The sequence below is a fragment of the Diadema antillarum genome, unplaced genomic scaffold (assembly GCF_040938485.1).
Source record: "Diadema antillarum isolate AM-2024a unplaced genomic scaffold, OU_Dant_1.0 scf00000057, whole genome shotgun sequence".
Taxonomy (NCBI): domain Eukaryota; kingdom Metazoa; phylum Echinodermata; class Echinoidea; order Diadematoida; family Diadematidae; genus Diadema; species Diadema antillarum.
Genome location: NW_027270946.1, coordinates 2,663,962 through 2,685,005, shown reverse-complemented (window position 1 = coordinate 2,685,005; position 21,044 = coordinate 2,663,962). Strand labels below are relative to the sequence as shown.

At 36.9% G+C, this 21,044-nt stretch overlaps 1 protein-coding gene across 1 annotated transcript in view; it reads right to left on the bottom strand.

Annotated features, from left to right (window-relative positions):
- Window positions 1–15,463: 15,463 nt before the first annotated feature.
- Window positions 15,464–21,044, bottom strand: part of LOC139715926 (calcium-activated chloride channel regulator 1-like) — a 38,109-nt gene continuing 32,528 nt past the window's right edge. Inside the window, exons 14-15 of the mRNA XM_071627479.1 lie at window positions 20,040–20,189; window positions 15,464–16,041 (exon numbers count right to left, since the gene is read on the bottom strand). Coding sequence (XP_071483580.1) covers window positions 15,464–16,041; window positions 20,040–20,189 — 728 coding nt within the window. The remainder of the gene's footprint in view (window positions 16,042–20,039; window positions 20,190–21,044) is intronic.

Here is a 21,044-nt window from a genome sequence, read left to right as displayed (position 1 = left end):
ATCCCGCAGAGGTCCACGCAGAACACTGTAGGACATCCGCAGCGGCAGCACCTCGCGGGCAACTTTCACGCAAGTAACACGGAGCTTTAAAGCAGGTACTTTACTGTTCCCCTTATGTCGCCCGTTACTAGAACATAAGTACAAAGTAGCACGCGTCCAGCAGGTGAGACGCATGCGAAATTCGCCCAAATCATTTCCTCCCCACAGAAAATAATCATGTATGCTGGAAAATATCTACACGCAACAAGCCCGCGTAGCTTGCACAGAAAGGTGTGACAGAGCAGAGTGAATAGCATCGCGTTCCCCATTGTGCACTTGTGTGTCAAGGGGATTTCCCATGTGATGACTGTCTCTTACTTCTTTGACAATCTTGTGTATTGTCCTTAAAATGTTCAATGACTTGCGTTAGCATTGTTTAGAAAAATATTGGTTGAGCATACAGAAAATGTTTACGCATTCATCATACACATCAGGAAAAAAAAAAAACACTTGTTAAAAATTGTGGGGATTTTTCTTTTGTCTTTTTTTTTTATTTCATACATGGCTGATAGACTAGAAAGAGGTAGTGTTACGAACATTTTTTTTTTCAGGTAGATTTAAAAAAAAAAAAAAAAAAAACCTGCTCACGGTTTTTGAGAGTTGTTTGTGTTTTTCTCTCAGAGCAAAGACTTCTTCTGCACCGGTAAACATGAACAGCATTATTTCTTATGCATAACGTGGCAAGAGTTTAATTTGGACAGATTCGTGTTTGTTTTGGCGCTATCTGCCCACCCCCGTTTGCAAACCCACGAAATAACACAATTTGCTGACAATATTAGTATGCACGAAAGCACTGATCGGACGGTTTACATATTCAATGCAGTTTTATTAACATGGCCCGTCAATGCGGAATTTCTTCTTCTTCTTCTTCCTCTTCTTCTCCTTCTTCTTCTGTTCTTCTTCTTCTTCTTCTTCTTTTCTTCTTCTTCTTTACTTTATTGTTCTTCTCCCCCCCCCCCCCCCCCCATTTAAGGGGTCACAAACCGTCTTGTAGGGGTTCGAGACTGCCCCTCAAGGGGGAGAGGATTGAAGTGTCAATACTACTATATCATCATTCTATCTTACATAAGATAGGTGATATACAAGAGTAAATTTTGTTTGAAGGTTTTGACGTCCAGATCATTGCAGATTGTGAATTGCTTGCAAATGCCAGATCTCATTAATTTATACAAAACTATTTCAAACTTACTAGTAAGGTCGCTTTAAACGTCAGATATTGAGATCACTGTTACATGGCAGATATAAGCACCAAATATGGACAGACGACCCCCTCAGGACCTACTCATTGATATTAGAGTAGGAGCCCTCTGGAAAAAAAAAGATCTTATGGTATAAATGCTACATTTTATTTTGCAGAAAATTTCGCGCGCATAAAGCCAAGATTCTCGAAAGCAAAATGCGAGTGATTCTAAACAATGCGTTGAATGCTAGTGGCAAATCGCGGAAGTTTCATGCAGCGAAAAAGACTGTCGGCTACAATTTGCGAAAATGTTTATGTCGCGAAAATAAAACTGTATGTATGTATGTGAGGATGGATAGTAACAAAAAAAAACTGTAAACATATGCAATTCAGCCTTTGGCTACATGTGTTTTAATAAAAACCTGTTCAATTCAATTCAATTCAATTTGGTGCTTTTATCCGCCTAACGTGTAACGGTTTAGGCCTACAGTGTGTTCAATTATACAGGTTACGACGACTTGTGTTACTATCGATGAAGAATTGGAAAATGATATTCAATAGAAAGTGAATGGAGGGGGATTCTTTTCGTAAATGCAATTGAAATCTTTGAAGAGGCGGAATATAAAAGAGAGAAGACGCTTCCGTATTACACTGAAGTCTATGTGGCCTTACAACAGTTTGTTTTAGCTTGCATAGCACAACACGGGCATAAAGCAATGCTTTGTATTAGTACAGAACTATGATAATACGTTTTGTCGCGATCTGTTTGGAGATGTTCTTCAGTGGTTGTTGTTGTTGTTTGCTTTTTATGTATGACTGTTTTGGGTTTTGTTTGTTTTGTTAATTTTTTTTTTGTTTTGCGTTTTGATACTTAATCGTTCAATGCTGGCTGATACAATGTGGATATGACACTGCAGAGCCCATTGCAATAGTTACAGGAGCAATTTTCACTCACCGTGTGGCTATGTAGAGCTGCCGAGAAGCCGCCGTGAAAGCTTCCCTGATCTCGTCCAGAAGCTGCGGGAAGTAGGACTCACTCACCCCGGGTTGATGGCAATCAACAGATCCTGGTAACCACGATCGGTCACGTTCAGGTATACCCGAGATGATGATTCCAACGAGGACACAGACGAGATGGCAAAGAGCACAGTGAGGCTGAATACAGTAATTGTTGCCATTTCCTTTTTGTATTAGTGAGTTGTTTTCTTTTGTTTTGCTTTGTTTTTGAAGTTGTTGTTGCTGTTCTTATTTTGCGAACGAATAGATTTGACAACTCCAGAGCTAATGATATTTTCGTTGATTGGAAAACAGTCTTTGACTTCAAACGCCGGACACGCAGACAATGGTACCCAATGCAAGATCACCTTCTTTCACCATGCGTCTTCTGATGTAGGCCTAATCATACCTAGTTTCCACAAGGAGTTTTTAAGAAGCTAAGAAAGGCCTACCAGGTATCTCGGATACAGGTTGTTGCTTCCACGTAAATCGTGAAATGAGTGCCCACGAGTGCCGTTAATCGTGCAATGTCTAGAAGCAGAACACAGCTTGAATGCAGTATTGAACTCGATGGAGCGTCATGACATTCAAGATTGGTGGAATGCCGTATATGGTACTGATTTTTTTTTTTATGCTTTTCTTCTCATGTTTGCTCCGTGCTTGATCTGCTTGAATGATTGTAGAGTATGTCGCCGAAATAATACATATTGTGTAACAAACACTGGGAATTTCCATTCTTCAATACATTATAAAACATGTAAACACGCGAGTCGTACATCGTAGCTGTGCCCCACTTCAGACGAAGACCCCATTCACATCCTCGCTCAACTCACTCCACATGGGTAAATCATACCGTAACATCCTAATGCTGATTGTGAAGACACCAAGCAAAAATGATTAAACGTTTGTGTCTCACCTCTTCTTCAAGAATCGATCGCGTTCTGACGAATCCATTGCATTTGGGGTTGTTTTATTATCAATTTTAATCTCATTCTATTGTCATGAATATGCATTTTGTACAAATCACTACCACCAATGAAATTAAACTGAAAGTAACGAAAACTTTATTCTTCCCTCGCCTCACACGGCATCGTCCCAGTCTCGATGCATCTTTTTTCATGTGTGCCAAACAGGTCACTCCCACTTTTTACAAAATGCATATTCATGACAACACTATTCTTCACGGTTTTTTTTTTCTTTTTTTCTCTCCACTTCTTCAATCCGTGTCACTCGTTCGAACCTTTGTCCCATCCTTGATCTATGTTAGCTCCATACATGGTCCTTCTGAATGAGTTGCTTGAAACAGGGTCCTTATGTAAACTCATGAAGTTTCTTTAGATCGTTTTAAAAACCACCGTCGTATAGCCAAGGGAGGAGGAGCGAAGGAAGTGGTCCCCCCCCCCCGATTTGAAAGGCGAAAAAAAAATTAAGTTGCGTTTATATACATGTGAAGGTGAAAAAAAATAAGTTGCGTTTATATACATGTGAAGGTGCTCCCTTTCAATCTTTTCTAAAGTAAGATTATACTGTCCAAATATTTCACCAAAAAAAGTGTGCACCAGATCGTAAAATAAGATTCTGAAAATGCAAAATCTCTCTTGCTTTAGAGGGGGATACGCTCTCCCACATCATCCCCCTTTGTCCACCTTTCCCTACCCTTAGTACATTTCAAATTGACCAAAAAAAAAAAAAGGTTGCAAATTCATAGACATCGACCGAAGGTGGGCTTCATTTCCTCGTGATATCTGGTTCAAATAGTAATTTGATAGTATCGGTGAGGAGTTCAGTGATAATTATTAAGTTTGCACTTTTGCAGTGAATGAAATTTCTAGTATGATGTCAAGGTTACTCACACCATTATGATAGTTTTCGAGCTATCAATTTTCCTCCTCACTATAACTGTACTGTTTTTTGCAAGTGAATGACGCGAAATATCAGGTAGATTCATTTTTATTTGCTTTGTTTTTCCAAATTGATTAAATTCTTCAGTCGAGTTATTTTGTCATTGCTACTATTAAAGCACTGATCAATGTAGTGCTTACTTATTATGTTATCAATCAATTGCAATAACAGCAACTCGACACAAGATTTCCATTCATTTGAATAATTACGCAGTACCCGCTGCATGCAGTAAGGATTAATAAGAACAGCACTGCATGGCTGTGGGGCCGAAGCTGGGTAATCTAGTGGATGATACCCCTTTTCCGGTGATTGGGAGGTCGTGGGTTCGAATCCTGCTCGAATGTGTATCACACACACATACACACACACACACATACACACACACAAAGGCCATTGGCATTTGATATATGAAACACTGAAGACATTTGATGCTGACAAATAAGTACATGTATCATTGTTCCATATTATAATCTTCCTTTCCGTCAGTGTCGGTATTATTTCCAGGTTGAAAGCAATTCCCTCAATGGAACGGAATATCGGTACTGTGGACAATTGCTTCAGAAGATATTCTCTTTGCTCCCTCATCAACCAAGGGTTATTTGAAGCAATGTCATTAAAGTTGGATGTTCGTGTGTGGCATTGTTGAAATTGGAGCCATTTTACAACCATTATCATACTGTCTCAAAACGAAAGGCTGTAGTTGGTTATTTGGAGGAAGTCGGGACACTCTTAATAAAAAAAAAATACATTATTTTATACGTCTGTTTAAACCAAATAGTTGGAACTCTTCTGAATAAACAGCACTACGAAACAACAATCATTCAAAATTCATGCCATTTCTGATTCATGCAACCTCCCAGACAGCCTGATCATAATCAAGCATACAACATGTATATTTCTATCTCTCTCTCCCTCTCTCTCTCTCTCTCCACAAATATTATGTATGATATGTATTATATATATTTATTTATTTTATCTACTTATTGTGAATCTTTATACAGAGTGGCCTGATTAAACAGCATAAGATGGACAAACAAATTTCAAAACGACATAAATTACACACACACCAAGTATTCAAAATAAAATAAATTTTAAATCATGCAGATTTAAGATAGACTAGCTTCCGGTCTTCCTCAGGGCTCTGTTTTTGGCTAAAATCCATTGAACATGAACAACAACAGCAGCAGCAACAACAACAACAACAAGAAATCAATTTGTTTAAAAATAGATATTCGTGGCAAATTAACAACGGGACACATATTAAAAAGTGAACGTACATGTACAAGTATCTTGAAATACGATAAAACAAAATAAATGAACATAGAAACATCTAGAAAAAATAAAAGAAATGATTCAAAATCACGTATGGCGACTGCACTCGAGCGATTGTCACGCTGTTCAAACCGCGAGAAAGTGAGGGTGTCTTATGAACAGAGGGATCCCCTTAATTGTTAGTGCAATGATTTGCCTTCAACACATTTTAGAATCCGTTCATTACATCGTGCAACATCTGCTCCTTACAGAGATAATATGTTTGCTTTCTTTCGAAATTGTGGCCGAAGCACGTGTGCTTTAGAGAAGAGATGGGAGAAGAGAGGTGATGAGATACTCAAAAAGTGGGTGCTCGACAATAGATCAGAGACAGGGATTAAGCAACCCCTTTATGTGTGTTTAAGGTAGTATCTAAATGACCCTATGCTGTTTCTAAAGCAGGAAGGTTCAGGGATCTTGTTCCAGTTTTCTGAGACTGTATAAACAAACGATTTTTTATAAAAGGCTGTACGACACTTTGGAAGTCTTACAAGGAGTCTATATCTGTGCTACTGGTTGCTCTTGTCGATACATTGTCAACAAATGAGAATGTCTAATAAAGTATAGCACGAGACAGTTTAGAAACACATTTGTACATCAAACAACAGGAGGACCTGTGAAAAATTTGGTGTAACTGGGGTCAAAGTCTTATAAAGACCTCCTCAGAGCGGGTTTCCCATGAACAGTTCGCTATCACGTATGCTGCTCTTTTGTGCAGCCTGTTTAAGATATCACAGTTAGATTCTGATCTGCCAGACCATACATTGCATCAATATAATATAGGGGTATTATTTAACCCCACTATAGTCTCATCAATTTAGAATCATTAAAACAGTGTTTAATTCTGCCGATAAGCCCTAGATTTTGTTTCATTGTTTTGGCTAAAAACTCAATATGTTTCTTAAAATCTAAATAATGATCAATTACCACACCACGACATTTGACTTCATTTAGGCATTCCAATGCATGCCCATGCATGTCCATTGATAAATACTGATCAGGGATAGAATTCAATCTTTGCCTTGACGCAAGTAACATTGCTTTCGGTGGTTTTTGTTTGTTTGTTTGTTTGTTTGTTGTTTGTGTGTTGAAGTTCAAAATTAACCTGTTTCTTTTTATCCATACTTGGGTTTCATTTAATGCCCGGGTGAGTTTACTCTCCACTTCTTCCTTAGATTTGCCTGCGATACTGACAGTGGTTGTGTCATCGGCATACATGAAAATTGAGGCACTTGGGACATGATGTGGAAGGTCATTTATAGTGAGAACAAAGTGGGGGCTAGAATGGAGCCCTGTGGGACAGCTATGTTTGTTTCCTTTGTTGAGGATTTTTCTATACCAACTGAGACGAACTGTTTGCGGTTTCTTAAATACGATGCAAACCATTTAATATTGTGTGTAGTGCAACCACATGCTTTCAAGTTTAAAGCCCCCTCACACCTGAGCGAATGTAGGGGGACGAAGGGGGACGAATGGGAAAAACGCACGAAATGCGCACGAATTCAACGATTTCAAATCATCCGATTATAAACTAAAGTCAAATATGATTAACGAACGGTAAGCGAAGGATAAATATTACATGCGAAGGATAACGATTTTTCGGTTCACTTCTTTGAGTGAATTGCGGCCGAAGGCGAGCGTAGGGTTGATATGACCCGATAAGACGAACGAACAATGAGCAATCGTTTGATATGGCGTGCGATTGGAAACGAAGACGAAAGAATAGATCAGGCGTTCTAGTACGTGTGTGTGCGCTCCTCGGGGGGTATAAAAGCGACCAGGTCCGTCCAGATTTCAGTGCGGCCAGAGAAATCATCCATGCAACATTTACATTTAAAGGAAGACAAAGATAAACGGTAAAATCAGCCGGAAGATTCCAGTATTGTTGGCACTGTAAACATTGATGTTTTTTTCGCAAAAATTGTGCGAGTACGTGGAAGGTGATAGTCATCACGATGACGAGTTGGGTAGATTATGAAGAGAGTTATTTCTTATGAACATAGCATATTATGTGCAAAAATGTCAGGAAGCTCATCAATTGAAAATTTATACATAAAAATACCAACATTATCATGAAACAAATCAATCAATTTCAGATTTTTGCTTCTACACAAAATATCATTTGTGTGAAATAAATATCCAATATTATTAATTATACTTAAAGCACGTTTTTGAAGAAGAAAAAGGGTATCAAGCAAAAACTGAGATGAATTGCACCAATTGCTATCATTTTAGCAAAAAAAAATAAATATTGAAACAGTAACAATGGAGGTGAGGTGGTAACAAATCTGACGTACCCCTAAATTGACTCGACCTACCCCCTTTCCCCTATTGTATCATACCTACCACCAACATGTACCAGATAAATTTGTAGTCACAGTCCACTATAACCAACGGGATTATACTGAAAAAGCCCTTGTAGTTGCAGCATAGCGAGCCGGGCAGAGGAGGCTTTCTGATGGCCATTCATGCTTGCTATCAATAGCTGCCACACAGTGGGGAAAATTCCACCGCTTGTAGAATCCACCAGCAAGTTGTTTCCATCCATCAGGGGTTGAAGGGGCTGTCATGACTTCATCTGCATACTCGCCACATACGGCCTGACACACTTCCCTGGCCACTACAGATAGGGTGTTTTCAGGCACCCTCCACCCATACTGCATGTCGGAGTACTTGGTGCCAAACACAAGATGACGGAGAGTAGCTGCCAACTTGAGACCTTCTTCCAGCGGCTCCCTGTACTAGGTGTACTGCCTCCTGATTCTTCCTCTGACCCTCTCCAGGATTTCATCGTAGAGTTCAGGGAGCATGCAGAGAAATTTCTTGAAAGACGAAGGGTCTTCTCTTCGGAGCTCAACCAACAGCTGGTCGTAGATTCCAAAAGCCCTTCTTCTGGCAGGGTTCAGGCACGTCCTTCTCCAGATACGACGTCGTCTGAAGCCTCGTCTCCATCTGAATCGGCCTCTGATGAACTGGTGTAGGTTCAGCTGCTGATGTATAGGGCCTAATATAATTCTGAGCCATTGCCAGTAAATACTGGACTCTGAGGCGGGCTGCATCTTCCATTTTTCTGAAGAAACTTTGAAACTTTCAGGTGGAATGTTTATATATGAGTAGCATGGTGAGTGGCTGGTCACAGGGAGCAGCTCAGCATTCGCCAATTATTTCGTCAGGTCATTCGCTCGTATTCGTACCACTTCGCAATCCATAGTTTGTCATGATATCTCTTAGACTTGCCTTCGTGTATGCATCGCCTTTCAAATTTAGTAAAAGTCAATCTTAGTTTCCCTTCGCATAGAAGATGGCAAGCGAAACTACGTTTGTCATAGTATCTTCGTTTCTATGCGCAAGTCATATTTAGTCATCGTGTTGCTTCGTTTAGGGTTCTTTCGAGATCGGTCCACCTTGGCAAAAGCGCGATGAGGGACTATGCGTGACGATAGCATACGAACGATAAACGAACGATTACCGCAGACTAAATAAGAGATGCAAATGACAGACGATTTTTCAATTCGTCGGGAAATTTTAAACATGTTCAAAAATCCCGTGCGAATTTGAATGATCGCAACTGTTAGTTCAGAAGGTGTACGAACCCAAACACGAAGGGTAAATATGACTTACTATCAATTACCATTGAAAACGATTTTTCCAAAAATGCCTTTCGCCAGCCATCGCAAGTCATATTTCAGGCAATTCGCTCAGGTGTGAGGGGGCCTTTAGCTAACAAACTAGAGTGATCTACGGTGTCAAATGCACGGCGTAAATCAATGAAAGCAATTCCGTTCATGTTCCGTTGGTCTACCTGGCGAGACCATTTGTCAACCATACAAAGTAACGCTATCTCACAGGAGTGGTTTGGACGAAACCCAAACTGATTTGGTGATAATATATCATGTTTTATCAAATATTTAAGAAAGCTCGAAGTAACAGCTTTTTCAATAATTTTTGAGAGCAGAGAAAGAATTGCTATCGGTCTATAGTTTTCCACACAATGTTGATCAGCTGAGTTTGGAATGGGTTGAACTCTTGCTATTTTCCAGTCTGATGGAGTCAATAAAATGATAATTGAAACATTCTTCAACATCGTTGGGCTCGGAGAGATCTTTTCCATTTACCGTCATAACTTTGCTTCCTTGTTTATTGGTGATACTCTTAAACGATTTCCACATTGTATTAGAATTTCACTGATCATCATTTATAGGAGCTTCCATATAATGAAATTTTGCTTTTTTGAGTTCACGTTTCACTGCTTTTTTCAGTCATTTGTACTCAATCCAGTGAGATGGGAAGATGTTCCCCTAGCCTTTCTATGAAAATGATCACGACGGTTCATTAAGGCAGTGATTTCTACGGTAATCCAGGGGCATGGATTGTTTCTCAATTGTGTCCTCTTATGGGATGTGCTTATTAACAGTTTTCATGAGTAAGGCATACCAGAGTTTCCATGCTTCGTTTGTTTCACACATACTATGAATAGTACTGAAGTTTTCCTCAGACAGAGTCTTATAAAATTCTTTACTGTTTAAGTTTTTGTAATCTCTCCATACAATGGTATTTTCAACTGATTTGGGGCTCTCGTCCCCATACACAGTGAACACAAGGTAATGATCACTAAATGACGTAGTAAATACTCCTGAAGTACTGTGATTATCTGGATCAGTACAAAATATCAAATCAATAATAGATTTAAAGGAATGTGTTATTCGAGTTGGGATATCAACTTAACTAATTGATAAAACAAAAATCCTGACATTATCAACTGCAGATTATTTGAGGTATTATCATTCCTGGATGGGGTCATATCACAGTTGAAGTCACCAACTATGATAACATCATTATGCATTTGAGTTACAATATTGCCTACTATATCACTTAATGAGTCAATTTGGCGGTCTATAGACAACACATACAGCCAGTGGTTTACTACCTTTTATTACCCTTTGTATGCAGATTGCTTCAATATCACTTTCAACGTTGTTAACGCTTTTAATAACCAATGTATCGCTGACGTATATGGCTACTCCTCCGCCATGTCTGTTGCGGTCTTGAAATCATTTATACCAAGCTCAAAGTCAACAAGGAAAAGTAGAAATTACGCGGTGCGTAACATATGTCCCCGCCGGAAGTAGCATTTTGTAACAAAATGTGCAATATAGGTAAAAAATCAAGGTCAAAGGTCAAAGAAGTCAAAGGTCAAAATTCTGTGTAGAAGTTTTGAAGCCCTCACCTAGTGCCATCACATAAAGCAAATGGAATCGAAATTGGGTTAGAAATGGCGGAGTAGCATTTTGTAGCCAATGTACAATATAGGTCAAAAATCAAGGTCAAAGGTCAAAGAAGACAAAGGTCAAAATTCTGTGTAGAAGTTTTGAAGCCCTCACCTAGTGCTATCACATAAAGCAAACGGAATCGAAATCGGGTTAGAAATGGCGCAGGAGTAGCATTCTGTAGCAAAATGCACAATATAGGTCAAAAATCAAGGTCAAAGGTCAAAGAAGTCAAAGGTCAAAATTCTGTGTAGAAGTTTTGAAGCCCTTAACTAGTGCCATCATATAAAGCAAATGGAATCGAAATCGGGTTAAAAATGGCGAAGGAGTAGCATTTCGTAGCAAAATGTACAATATAGGTCAAAAATCAAGGTCAAAGGTCAAAGAAGTCAAAGGTCAAAATTCTGTGTAGAAGTTTTGAAGCCCTCACCTAGTGCCATCACATAAAGCAAACGGAATCGAAATCGGGTTAGAAATGGCGAAGGAGTAGCATTTTGTAGCAAAATGTACAATATAGGTCAAAAAATCAAGGTCAAAGGTCAAAGAAGTCAAAGGTCAAAATTCTGTCTACAAGTTTTGAAGCCCTCACCTAGTGCCATCACATAAAGCAAACGGAATCGAAATCGGGTTAGAAATGGCGAAGGAGTAGCATTTTGTAGCAAAATGTACAATATAGGTCAAAGGTCAAGGTCAAAGGTCACGACTGAAATTCTGTGTAGAAGTTTCAAAGCTCCCATGTAGTGCTATCATATAAAGCAAACAGAATCAAAATTGGCTCATAAATGACAGAGAAGTAGCAAATTGAAGATTTTGATCACACACGGACGCACACACGGACACACGGACACACGGACGGACGGACACACGGACGGACACACGGACACACACACGTACGGAGCCCGTTTCATAGTCCCCTGCTCGAACTCGTTCGGCGGGGACAACAATTGTACTATTATATTTGGACTCACTTATAGCAATAATATCAAATGGTTTATTTTTTAGATTGAATCTTAATTCATCAATTCAATTCAATTCAATTCAATTCGTTTATTCATCTCATTTTCGTATAAAACAATACAACAGTATTGGATTTTACAATACACAAAAGGATAATCAATCATTTACATATAACAGTGAAAATGAAAAAAGAGAACTTGAGAAAAGCCAAAAGGCCTTGTGAAGTAAGTTCCCTTACGATTATGCACAAAATAATTGATTTTTAAGGTACAAAGTGTAGACATGGACAGAAAACCAACAAATACACCAAAACATAACATAACAAAACAAAACAAAAACATAAGACAAATGATATTATAAATTGACTATGACTATGTGTGATTTGCTAGAAGGTACATTTTCAAAAATTTCTTAAATGAGGACAGGCTATTGCGTGAACAAATATCTCTAGGAATTGAATACCAGATTAACGGAAATTGGTGACGTACGGAGTTTGAAACCAGATTTGTTTTTACTACCCACATATGAAATCTATTGCAATTTCGTGTATTGTATTTATGAATTGCATTATTAGTTGAAAACATACATGAAATATTATGAGGTAACATATCTTTGAAATAATAAAATCCCAAAACAGCGGTATTATAAGTATACAAATCAAATATATTCAAAGTATTAAATTTACGAAAAAGAGGAGCCGAATGAGCAAGATAATCACTACCAGAGCATATTCGTAATGCTTTTTTCTGCAATTTATGTAAAACTTCTATCTTGGTTTTATTATATTTGCCCCATACAGATACACAATAATTAAGATACGGAAGAATAAATGTATTATACAGCAAAAAAAAGTGCAAACTCTGGAAGAATATTGTTCAATCTATATAATATACCTATACATTTAGATACCTTATTTGCTACATTCGTTATATGTACATCCCAATGCATATTACTCTGAATATAAACACCAAGAAAATTTACCGAATCAACTTTCTTTAGAGGAACAGAATCAATAGAACATAACACATCATCAAAAATATAATTATCATCACAAACATTACGGTGAAATATAACATAATTTGTCTTAACAAAATTAACAATTAATTTATTTACTTTAAACCAATTACGAACTTTATCTAACTCCTGATTAACTTTAATCTCAATATCAATCAAACTTGGATGAGTATAAAACAAAGTAGTATCATCAGCATACATCACATACTTAAACATAGTAGAACTTTGAACAATATCATTAATATAAATCAAAAACAATAAAGGACCTAAAATAGAACCTTGCGGAACACCACGGGTTATTAATGAATAATTTGAGGAACAATTCTTAAATGATGTATATTGAAATCTATCAGACAAATAATTTTTAAACCAGAGTAAAGGTGTCCCACGTACCCCATAATGTTCTAACTTATATAAAAGAATAGTATGATCAACAACATCAAAAGCTTTTGACAAATCCATAAATATTCCAATAGCATATTTGTTAAGGGTTAGAGCAGAAATAATCTTGTCTTGTAAATCTATAACAGCATGAGTGGTTGAATGATTTCGTCTGAAGCCATATTGACAATTAGAAAGTATATCAAATTTTATTAGAAAAGAATACAGACGGTTATATATACACTTTTCAAGTAGTTTTGATATGACAGGGAGAACTGATATAGGTCTATAGTTTTGTAATAAATGCGGGTCATCTTTCTTGTATATTGGAATAATTTTTGCAATTTTCAATTTTGTTGGGACATCACCAGAACTTAAAGACAAATTAAATATATAAACAAGAGGTTTAACAATGGAAAATATTATTTGTTTCAAAATATTACAACTTAGATTATCAAAACCACAAGAATACGTTGTTTTTAAAACATTACAAATTTCCAAGAGTTCACTCTCTGTGGTAGGGTTAAAAAATAAAGAATGGAAAAAATCACATTGGAGATAATCTTTAAAATGCATATCAGAACTAGGTTTTGATAAAGATAATAATGTTTCATTACAAATATTTGTAAAATATGAATTAAAATTGTTTGCAATTATTTGAGAACCTGTTATTTTTTCGTCATTTCGTAGAAAAAAATGTAGGCATTTCATTTGGTGATTTATTAAGCAGTGAATTTATAACAGACCAAGTTTTATTCACATTATTTCTATTTTCATTTAATTTACTACAATAAAAATTTTTCTTGGCGTGTCGTAATAGATTATTTACTTTATTCCTATAGTCTTTATATTTCTTTTCATTTGTTAAAGATCTATTACATAAAAAATTCTTATATAATTTATGCTTCTTATTTATACACCGAAGATGAAAAGGAGTTATCCACGGTTTGCGAATCTTTTTCTTTTTTACTTTCATTAAGGGAAATATATCATCATATAAAAAATTCAATTTCGCAATGAATATATCATATGCTGCAGTTGCATTGGAAGTATCATATACTGCTGACCAATCTGCACTAATCAGTTTCTCACTCAATAAACAAATTCCTTCATCTGTTATTTTACGGGAATAATTCTGATTAATGTTTTTATTTTTCCTTATCTTATTCAACATTAGAAATATAGGTAAATGGTCTGTAATATCATTACTAAATGTACCACAACATAATTGACAATTCATAACATTTGTGAAAAAATTATCCAAAAGAGTTGCACTGTTTAAAGTAACGCGAGTTGCACTCTTTATAAGGGGTTCAAACCCAAACGAAAAATTAGCAATTAAAAACTTATAAGCACCTTGATTTTCTAAATACTTAAGGAGGTCTACGTTAAAATCACCTGTTATAAATATATTTCTATGTTCCTTCGTTACAGTACATAGGGCTTCAGAATAAAATTCTATGAAATCGTCAACATTTGAGTCCGGTTTTCTATAAATGACACCAACAGTGTACTTGGAGTTATCATGTACAAAATCAATATACAAATACTCACAAATACCTTTATCAATTTCACTTGAAAGCAAAATATCTGATCGAATTTGAAAAAAAAATATCATTCTTTATAAAGAGACCAACACCTCCTCCACGACCAAAAACTCTATCTGAATGAATGAAAGTATAACCGGGTAAATTAAATGGAATCACAGGGTCTTTACATATCCACGTTTCTGATATTGCAATTATACTAAAAGAGTGCTTCAGTGAGGACAAAAATATGGATATATCTTCAAAATTCTTCAGGAGACTACGGGCATTAAAATGAATCATACTAAGTTCTGAGATATATTTGCAATGCACATTAAATTCATCAGAGGTAAAACAATTAAATGAACTGTGGGTATTAAACAAGTGAAAATCAGGATCGATGCTAGTGAATGGATTATTCATGTCGCACAAGATTGAGTTGGTATATCTCCAATGAGCGGAAATAAACATACGACAGCATTGTTGTTCTGGCAATAAACTGAAAAAGCATAGTACAATTTGTATTGATACACTTTACGTTATATACCGATTCAAGAATCATAACACAAACAACACATCTACCATCCTCAACGTGAACAAACATGGAAGAAAACACACACATAAAAAAGGAAATCATACAAAAGAAATCTTACAGAAAAAACAAAACAAAAAACAAAAAACAAAAACAGGAGAGCGAGTGAAACGTGCAAAGAGAGATGTTGGAGTCATTACACATTTTGAAATTATTAACTCTGTAATCCATATCCATTTGAATTTTCAAAAGTAATACCTATATGTCATTATAAAAGAGCTTTTATCTTGTGTAGGTATACATCATGTGTGTTCAGTTTCAACAGGCTGACTGGTCTTCAGTTCAAGAGACAGGTAAGTTATAGGTAGCTTAAGTCTTCAGTGCAGTTGATGATTTTCTTCCTTGTTTTCTGGCCATTCCCATGCAGTATGACGAAGATGCGTCCATCCACAGACCATGCAGCCTGAACCTTCACATGTTGCTGTGCCGCCTTCAGGAGTTTGCTGTTGTACTCGGTGAGGTCTTCCTGTATTCCCATGCCGGTATTCTTCAGCGACTTCCTTTTTGTGATCAGCATCTGACGATACCTGTAGCTCGTGAGCTTCACGATGACAGGCCGTGGAGGAGCGGGTCCACCCGAATCCTTGGGATTCCTCTGCTTTCCGATCCGGTGGCTGCGATCTATGTGATGTGGTTGGAGATCAACACTGAGTTTTTCCCTCGCCATCTGACACACTAGGGAGTCAGTGTCTTCGTGCGGGCTCTCCTTGATTCCATAGACCCTCACGCAGTTCCGACGGGAGTACTGCTCCTGCTTGTTGAGATCAAAGGAGAGTTTCCTGGTGTTGTTAGTGCTGGACTGCAGTTGAGTCTCAAGCTTTTTTACCTGCTGTTGGGCAGCATCGAGCTCGCACTGGATGTCATGAATGACGCCATCTGTAATTGTTTTTCAATGTTTGACCTCAATTCAGCTAGTCTGGTATCAATAGCATTTGACACCAAGCCAGCAACAGCATTCAGGAACTCGTCATCCTCAAGTAATTCCCTGATCAGCTTTTTGTTCGACCTGGCAGTCATTTTCAGTGGTCTCTGTAAGCATACACGTAGGCAAAGCAACCAGTTTCACAGTCAAGTCCAGAGGTACACAGAAAAAAGTGTTTGGGACTGAGCTATCCTCGGGCTACCAGAGATATACTCACAGTTCAGATTTCAGCATCACAAATTCAGGTACTATAAACACACAAACTGGTGTACATGACTCCCAAGTAGATCCTTGTTGTGTTATCCCATGATAACTGTAGTCAAGTGTTCACAAGAGACAGTAAATGTCAGCAAATTGGAGTCAAATTACACAATTTATACCACCTTCGTGCTGCTCTCCCTCTATCACAAAATTTCAGAATATATATCAATCTTTGCCGGAAAAGAGTAAATATTAATATGTCCTATTTTAAGACCACGACCGGGGATACTAGGGACAGATTCTTCCTCAAGATCATAATATTTACATAAAGACCCAGATTTTTTTTTTTTTTTCAGTGAAAGAAATTCGATGGATATTTTCTATATGGTCTCTGGTTCAGCAGCCTGTGAGTGGTTATATACACGTATATACTGCAATATATATATATATATATATATATATATATATATATATATGTTTCTAATTAACATTAAATATTTAACATACTATTTTTACTGTTCTAGATACGCAAGATAACACTGATTGGCACAAACAAACTGGAGTTGTCTTGCCAATCTCATATTAGCCGGGCAGCCCAGATGCTTTTGATTAGACGAACGAGGTACCAATATCTGAGTAGTGGGGCTGCTGGACCATGGGATCATCATCGGAGAATTGGACAAGATTAGATATCAAAAGTATCATACCACGTCAAACCGGTTAGAAATAAAAGAGCTTATTTTGTAAAGTTAAGAACAATTTCTACAAGATAACAGGACTGAAATTTGGGCCTCGATCCGACAAATGTTTCATGGATAATGCAAGTTTCTCAATAATACAAAAGACAAAGAAATAGTAAGACAATAGAAATAGTAAAGAAACAGTAGCAATAACGTCTCCCTCATCCCCCCTTTTTTTCTCTCTCTCTTTTGAATCACCCTCCCTAATTCCCACTATTAAGTTTGGAAACATATCTTTCTATCCATACCTTTTCGACCCTTTCACTTATTCTCTTCTAGCCATGCTTTGCAACACTAATGCTACTGCCATTATCGACACAAGCCTTGTACAAAGCGATCTATTGTTTCTAATAATTTATGCGCAGATCTTCCTGTAATGTCAGGCTCCATGTTTAAATGGATGTTTTCAAAGTCACACACATGTGCACTCACAGTTCGACACATGTCGTGCAGGACAAGACTTTGACAACTCCTTTTGAATATGTTCATTTGAGAGCCCAGATTATTAATTTACGTTAAGATATCTGAAAGGGACTAGACATCACAAGTATTATTAGACACTTGTCAGGAGTACAGAATTTCTTCTCTGGATCATGGTTGTACAAGGTGTATTCAATGATGTCAGATATCGCATCCACTATGGCTGATCAAAATCCAACTACAAGTACAACCAAAGTAAACATTAATTGTTTTCTAATGTCTACTATGAACCAAAGTAAACATCAATTGTTTTCTAGTGTCTACTATGAATGACTTTTGATCACTATCTAGATTTGAATACGCCTTATCCATCTACTGTTTTTTTATATCTTTAGCATTTTAGCAAAGTAAAACTGTACTTTTGATTTTGAGTCATAAGCTACAATAATCATTAAGAAAGTATAGACGATAGAATCGTTATAATATTAGAATTTTAGACAATTCAGGTATTTTTGCATAAACTGTCCATAAATGGTGCAATAAGATAAAAGGATATTTCTACATTATAATGAAATTGATAAAAGATATGAGCCATGCTCAGATTTTATGATATTACGGGGGGAGGGTTCCCTGACCCATACCTGCCTATTGATGGTGATGTCTCCAGAGAAAGAAATCAAGGGTCTTAGATAATGGAGAAAAAGTGTATGTGCAAGAAGCACCTCTCTCATACTTCTCGGTAGAATGCATTATGAGTCTTATTGGACACTATTTGTCAGGTTCTTGATATTCTATTTTCACAGAAAATATCAAACCTAAATTTAGATATGAAATTCAAATATGCTGGTGCGTTTCTGTTTGGTGGAAACATACATATGCACCATCAAATACTATTCAACTTATCAGACTTCAAACACACAAGTACCTGATGGGGACAACCCCTGTGACAATAATCACTGCAGTGTTATTGTAGCTTTTCATCCCCTCAATGAAAGGGATATGACTTCTAAAATTTCGCAAAGTGTTAAATGACGATTCTGTTCTGGTGACTTTACGGACAGAACTTAAGAATACTGTTTTTCTGTATGCTTGTGACATTTGAAGCTATATCTTCATTTCATATTCAGAAATCACACGTTAGTTTTGAAAATGTTATCGTGTGTGTTAAAAACTTGGATATCACAAAGTGTAGACAAGAACATTAGCATATTAATGTTTCATCCTAATCATACTTGTAACATTCAGATCGTAAGAGTGAACAAAATTCTTGGCAATTAGAATCACAGATTAAGTAGGTGTCAGATCACTTCTATGATGTTCAAGAGTTTAAGCCAAGCACAGTAGACATATCAATAACCTGACATTTTCTATTTTAAATGATTCATATGCAAAGTTTCATACCGATGATCAAAAGATTGACAATGCTTTTGTTTTCCCGGTTTCACCTTTTTTTTTCATTCAGAGAATAAAGGTAACTTATTTCAACACATGTGTAATGTACTTTTATTACATTTGTCCACCATTTTTTTTTTATTCCTTTAGGTTATTCTTTTGCAGGTATCAGATTCGTTACAATTTGATGGAGTCAAGATGATTGATATATAGCTTATATAGCTCTCTCTATGGAAAGACTGTGTTCATACATTCATTTCTCATGGAGAGTAGATCCATGCTACTATTGTTATAAGGAGAAATTTCTTATGCTTGAACCATTTAAGTGTTCAATATGTAATATACATATATACTGCATATGCGTGTGTGCAGGTACAATGTGTATACACGTATAGCTGTTACATAAATGTATGTTTACCTATTCTCCTTTTGAATGAATTCCACCCTAACCTTACTATAGTGCTGTCATGTAAAAATATGATTTTTATGTAATATTAGTAGTTACGCTTTGTTCATCTGAATTTTAAGATACGCGTGATTTTCGTCCATTTTGTCCTTTACTGTAATCGTCTATTATCATCCATAATGGTCAACGCGTTGACCTAATGCTGTTACTCAGTGGCAATATCCATTTTTGTTACAGCAAATTTAATGATCCTGGCAAATGATCTTTCAGTTGTTGTTTTTTTACATTCTGTCTGTACAGTACGCTAATATTTCATATGATTGTCATATGAGCTCATGTGCAAGTGAAGATGATTGCAGGATCTTAAGATTCTAAGATCTCAATATAAACTTTGAGAAACGACCTGGGAATTTTACATCTCGAATACGATAAAGACACCTAACAAAAAAAAAAGTGTAAATAGTTTTGCCCCCAGCTTTCCACGACAATCAGCTGACAACTCACAATGGGTTCATAGATTTTGGGTCAGCAGTATAAATGATTTACCGTGTATGAAACGTTGCGAAAGACATTTCCATTAACATTATTGTTTTTCGTCTTTCAGGGACAAGCTAGAGATCTGAGTACAGCAACTGGAATAATTTATTAAGACATTATCACAATGCTGTAAGCGAGGAAAGTTATACGACATATGTTGGGTTTTGCTCTCCAGATGCATTGGCAGGGGTACCTCCGGACGTTCGCCGGCACCTGCAAGCGATAATTGTGATCAGTATCATTGCCAACACGAGACCTGCAACAACTCCAGCGATGATATACACCAAGAAGTCTTCCACGGATGATGGGATAAGAAGCGATCCGGAAGATACAACGAGATTTGATCGCTCGTTGCGATTCCCGGCGTCGTCGAACGCGACCACTGCAAACGTGTATGTGATCGACCCTGGTGATCATAAACAAAACGAATGTTTTAAAGGTTAAAACACACTGTAGTCATAAAAAAATTATGTAAGAAAGTAACTATTCATTGCTTATTGTAGTATTGTATTGTAGATATTACAGGGCTGAGAAGAAATATTCAGGTTTATCGGTTGACATTCATGGCAAATCTGGAGGCAGTATCTCATAGAGATCTGACTCATTTCTACATACAACGAACACATAGAATAGCAGGAATGATTTAATTTGTCCCCGGATGTAAGCATCGGTTTTTATCTCCCATCACTAGGAAAGTTTCTGCTTGGTATTAAAATATTCAGGTTCATCGGTTGACATTCATGGCAAATCTGGAGGCAGTATCTCATAGAGATCTGACTCATTTCTACATACAACGAACACATAGGAATGATTTAATTTGTCCCCGGATGTAAGCATCGGTTTTTATCTCCCATCACTAGGAAAGTTTCTGCTTGGTATTAAAACAGTCGTGCTTTCACGTGATTGACTGCGTCGCGCGGCCGCAAAGTAGATTCGCTTACACACAGTTCTCCAGCCTTTACGCAACACACGAATGCGGCATTTTTTTTTTCTTTTTCACGTAGAGCAGTAGATTTATTTTTGAGTATTCCCAACATTTTCGAAGTGTTTTGTTTCCACATTTTTTACTTCATATGACTACTTATCTACTTTTTATTGCACAGTTTTAAGGATTATACCGTCAGTGGTATCTGTCTTGCTGTGTACCTCACTTTTCCATAATAGTACGACATATTTTATGGATTGGAAATAAAATTTGTTGAAAAGAAGAAAAAAATCGATTGAAAAATGAAAACGACCTCGAAGGAGGCATTAATGTATA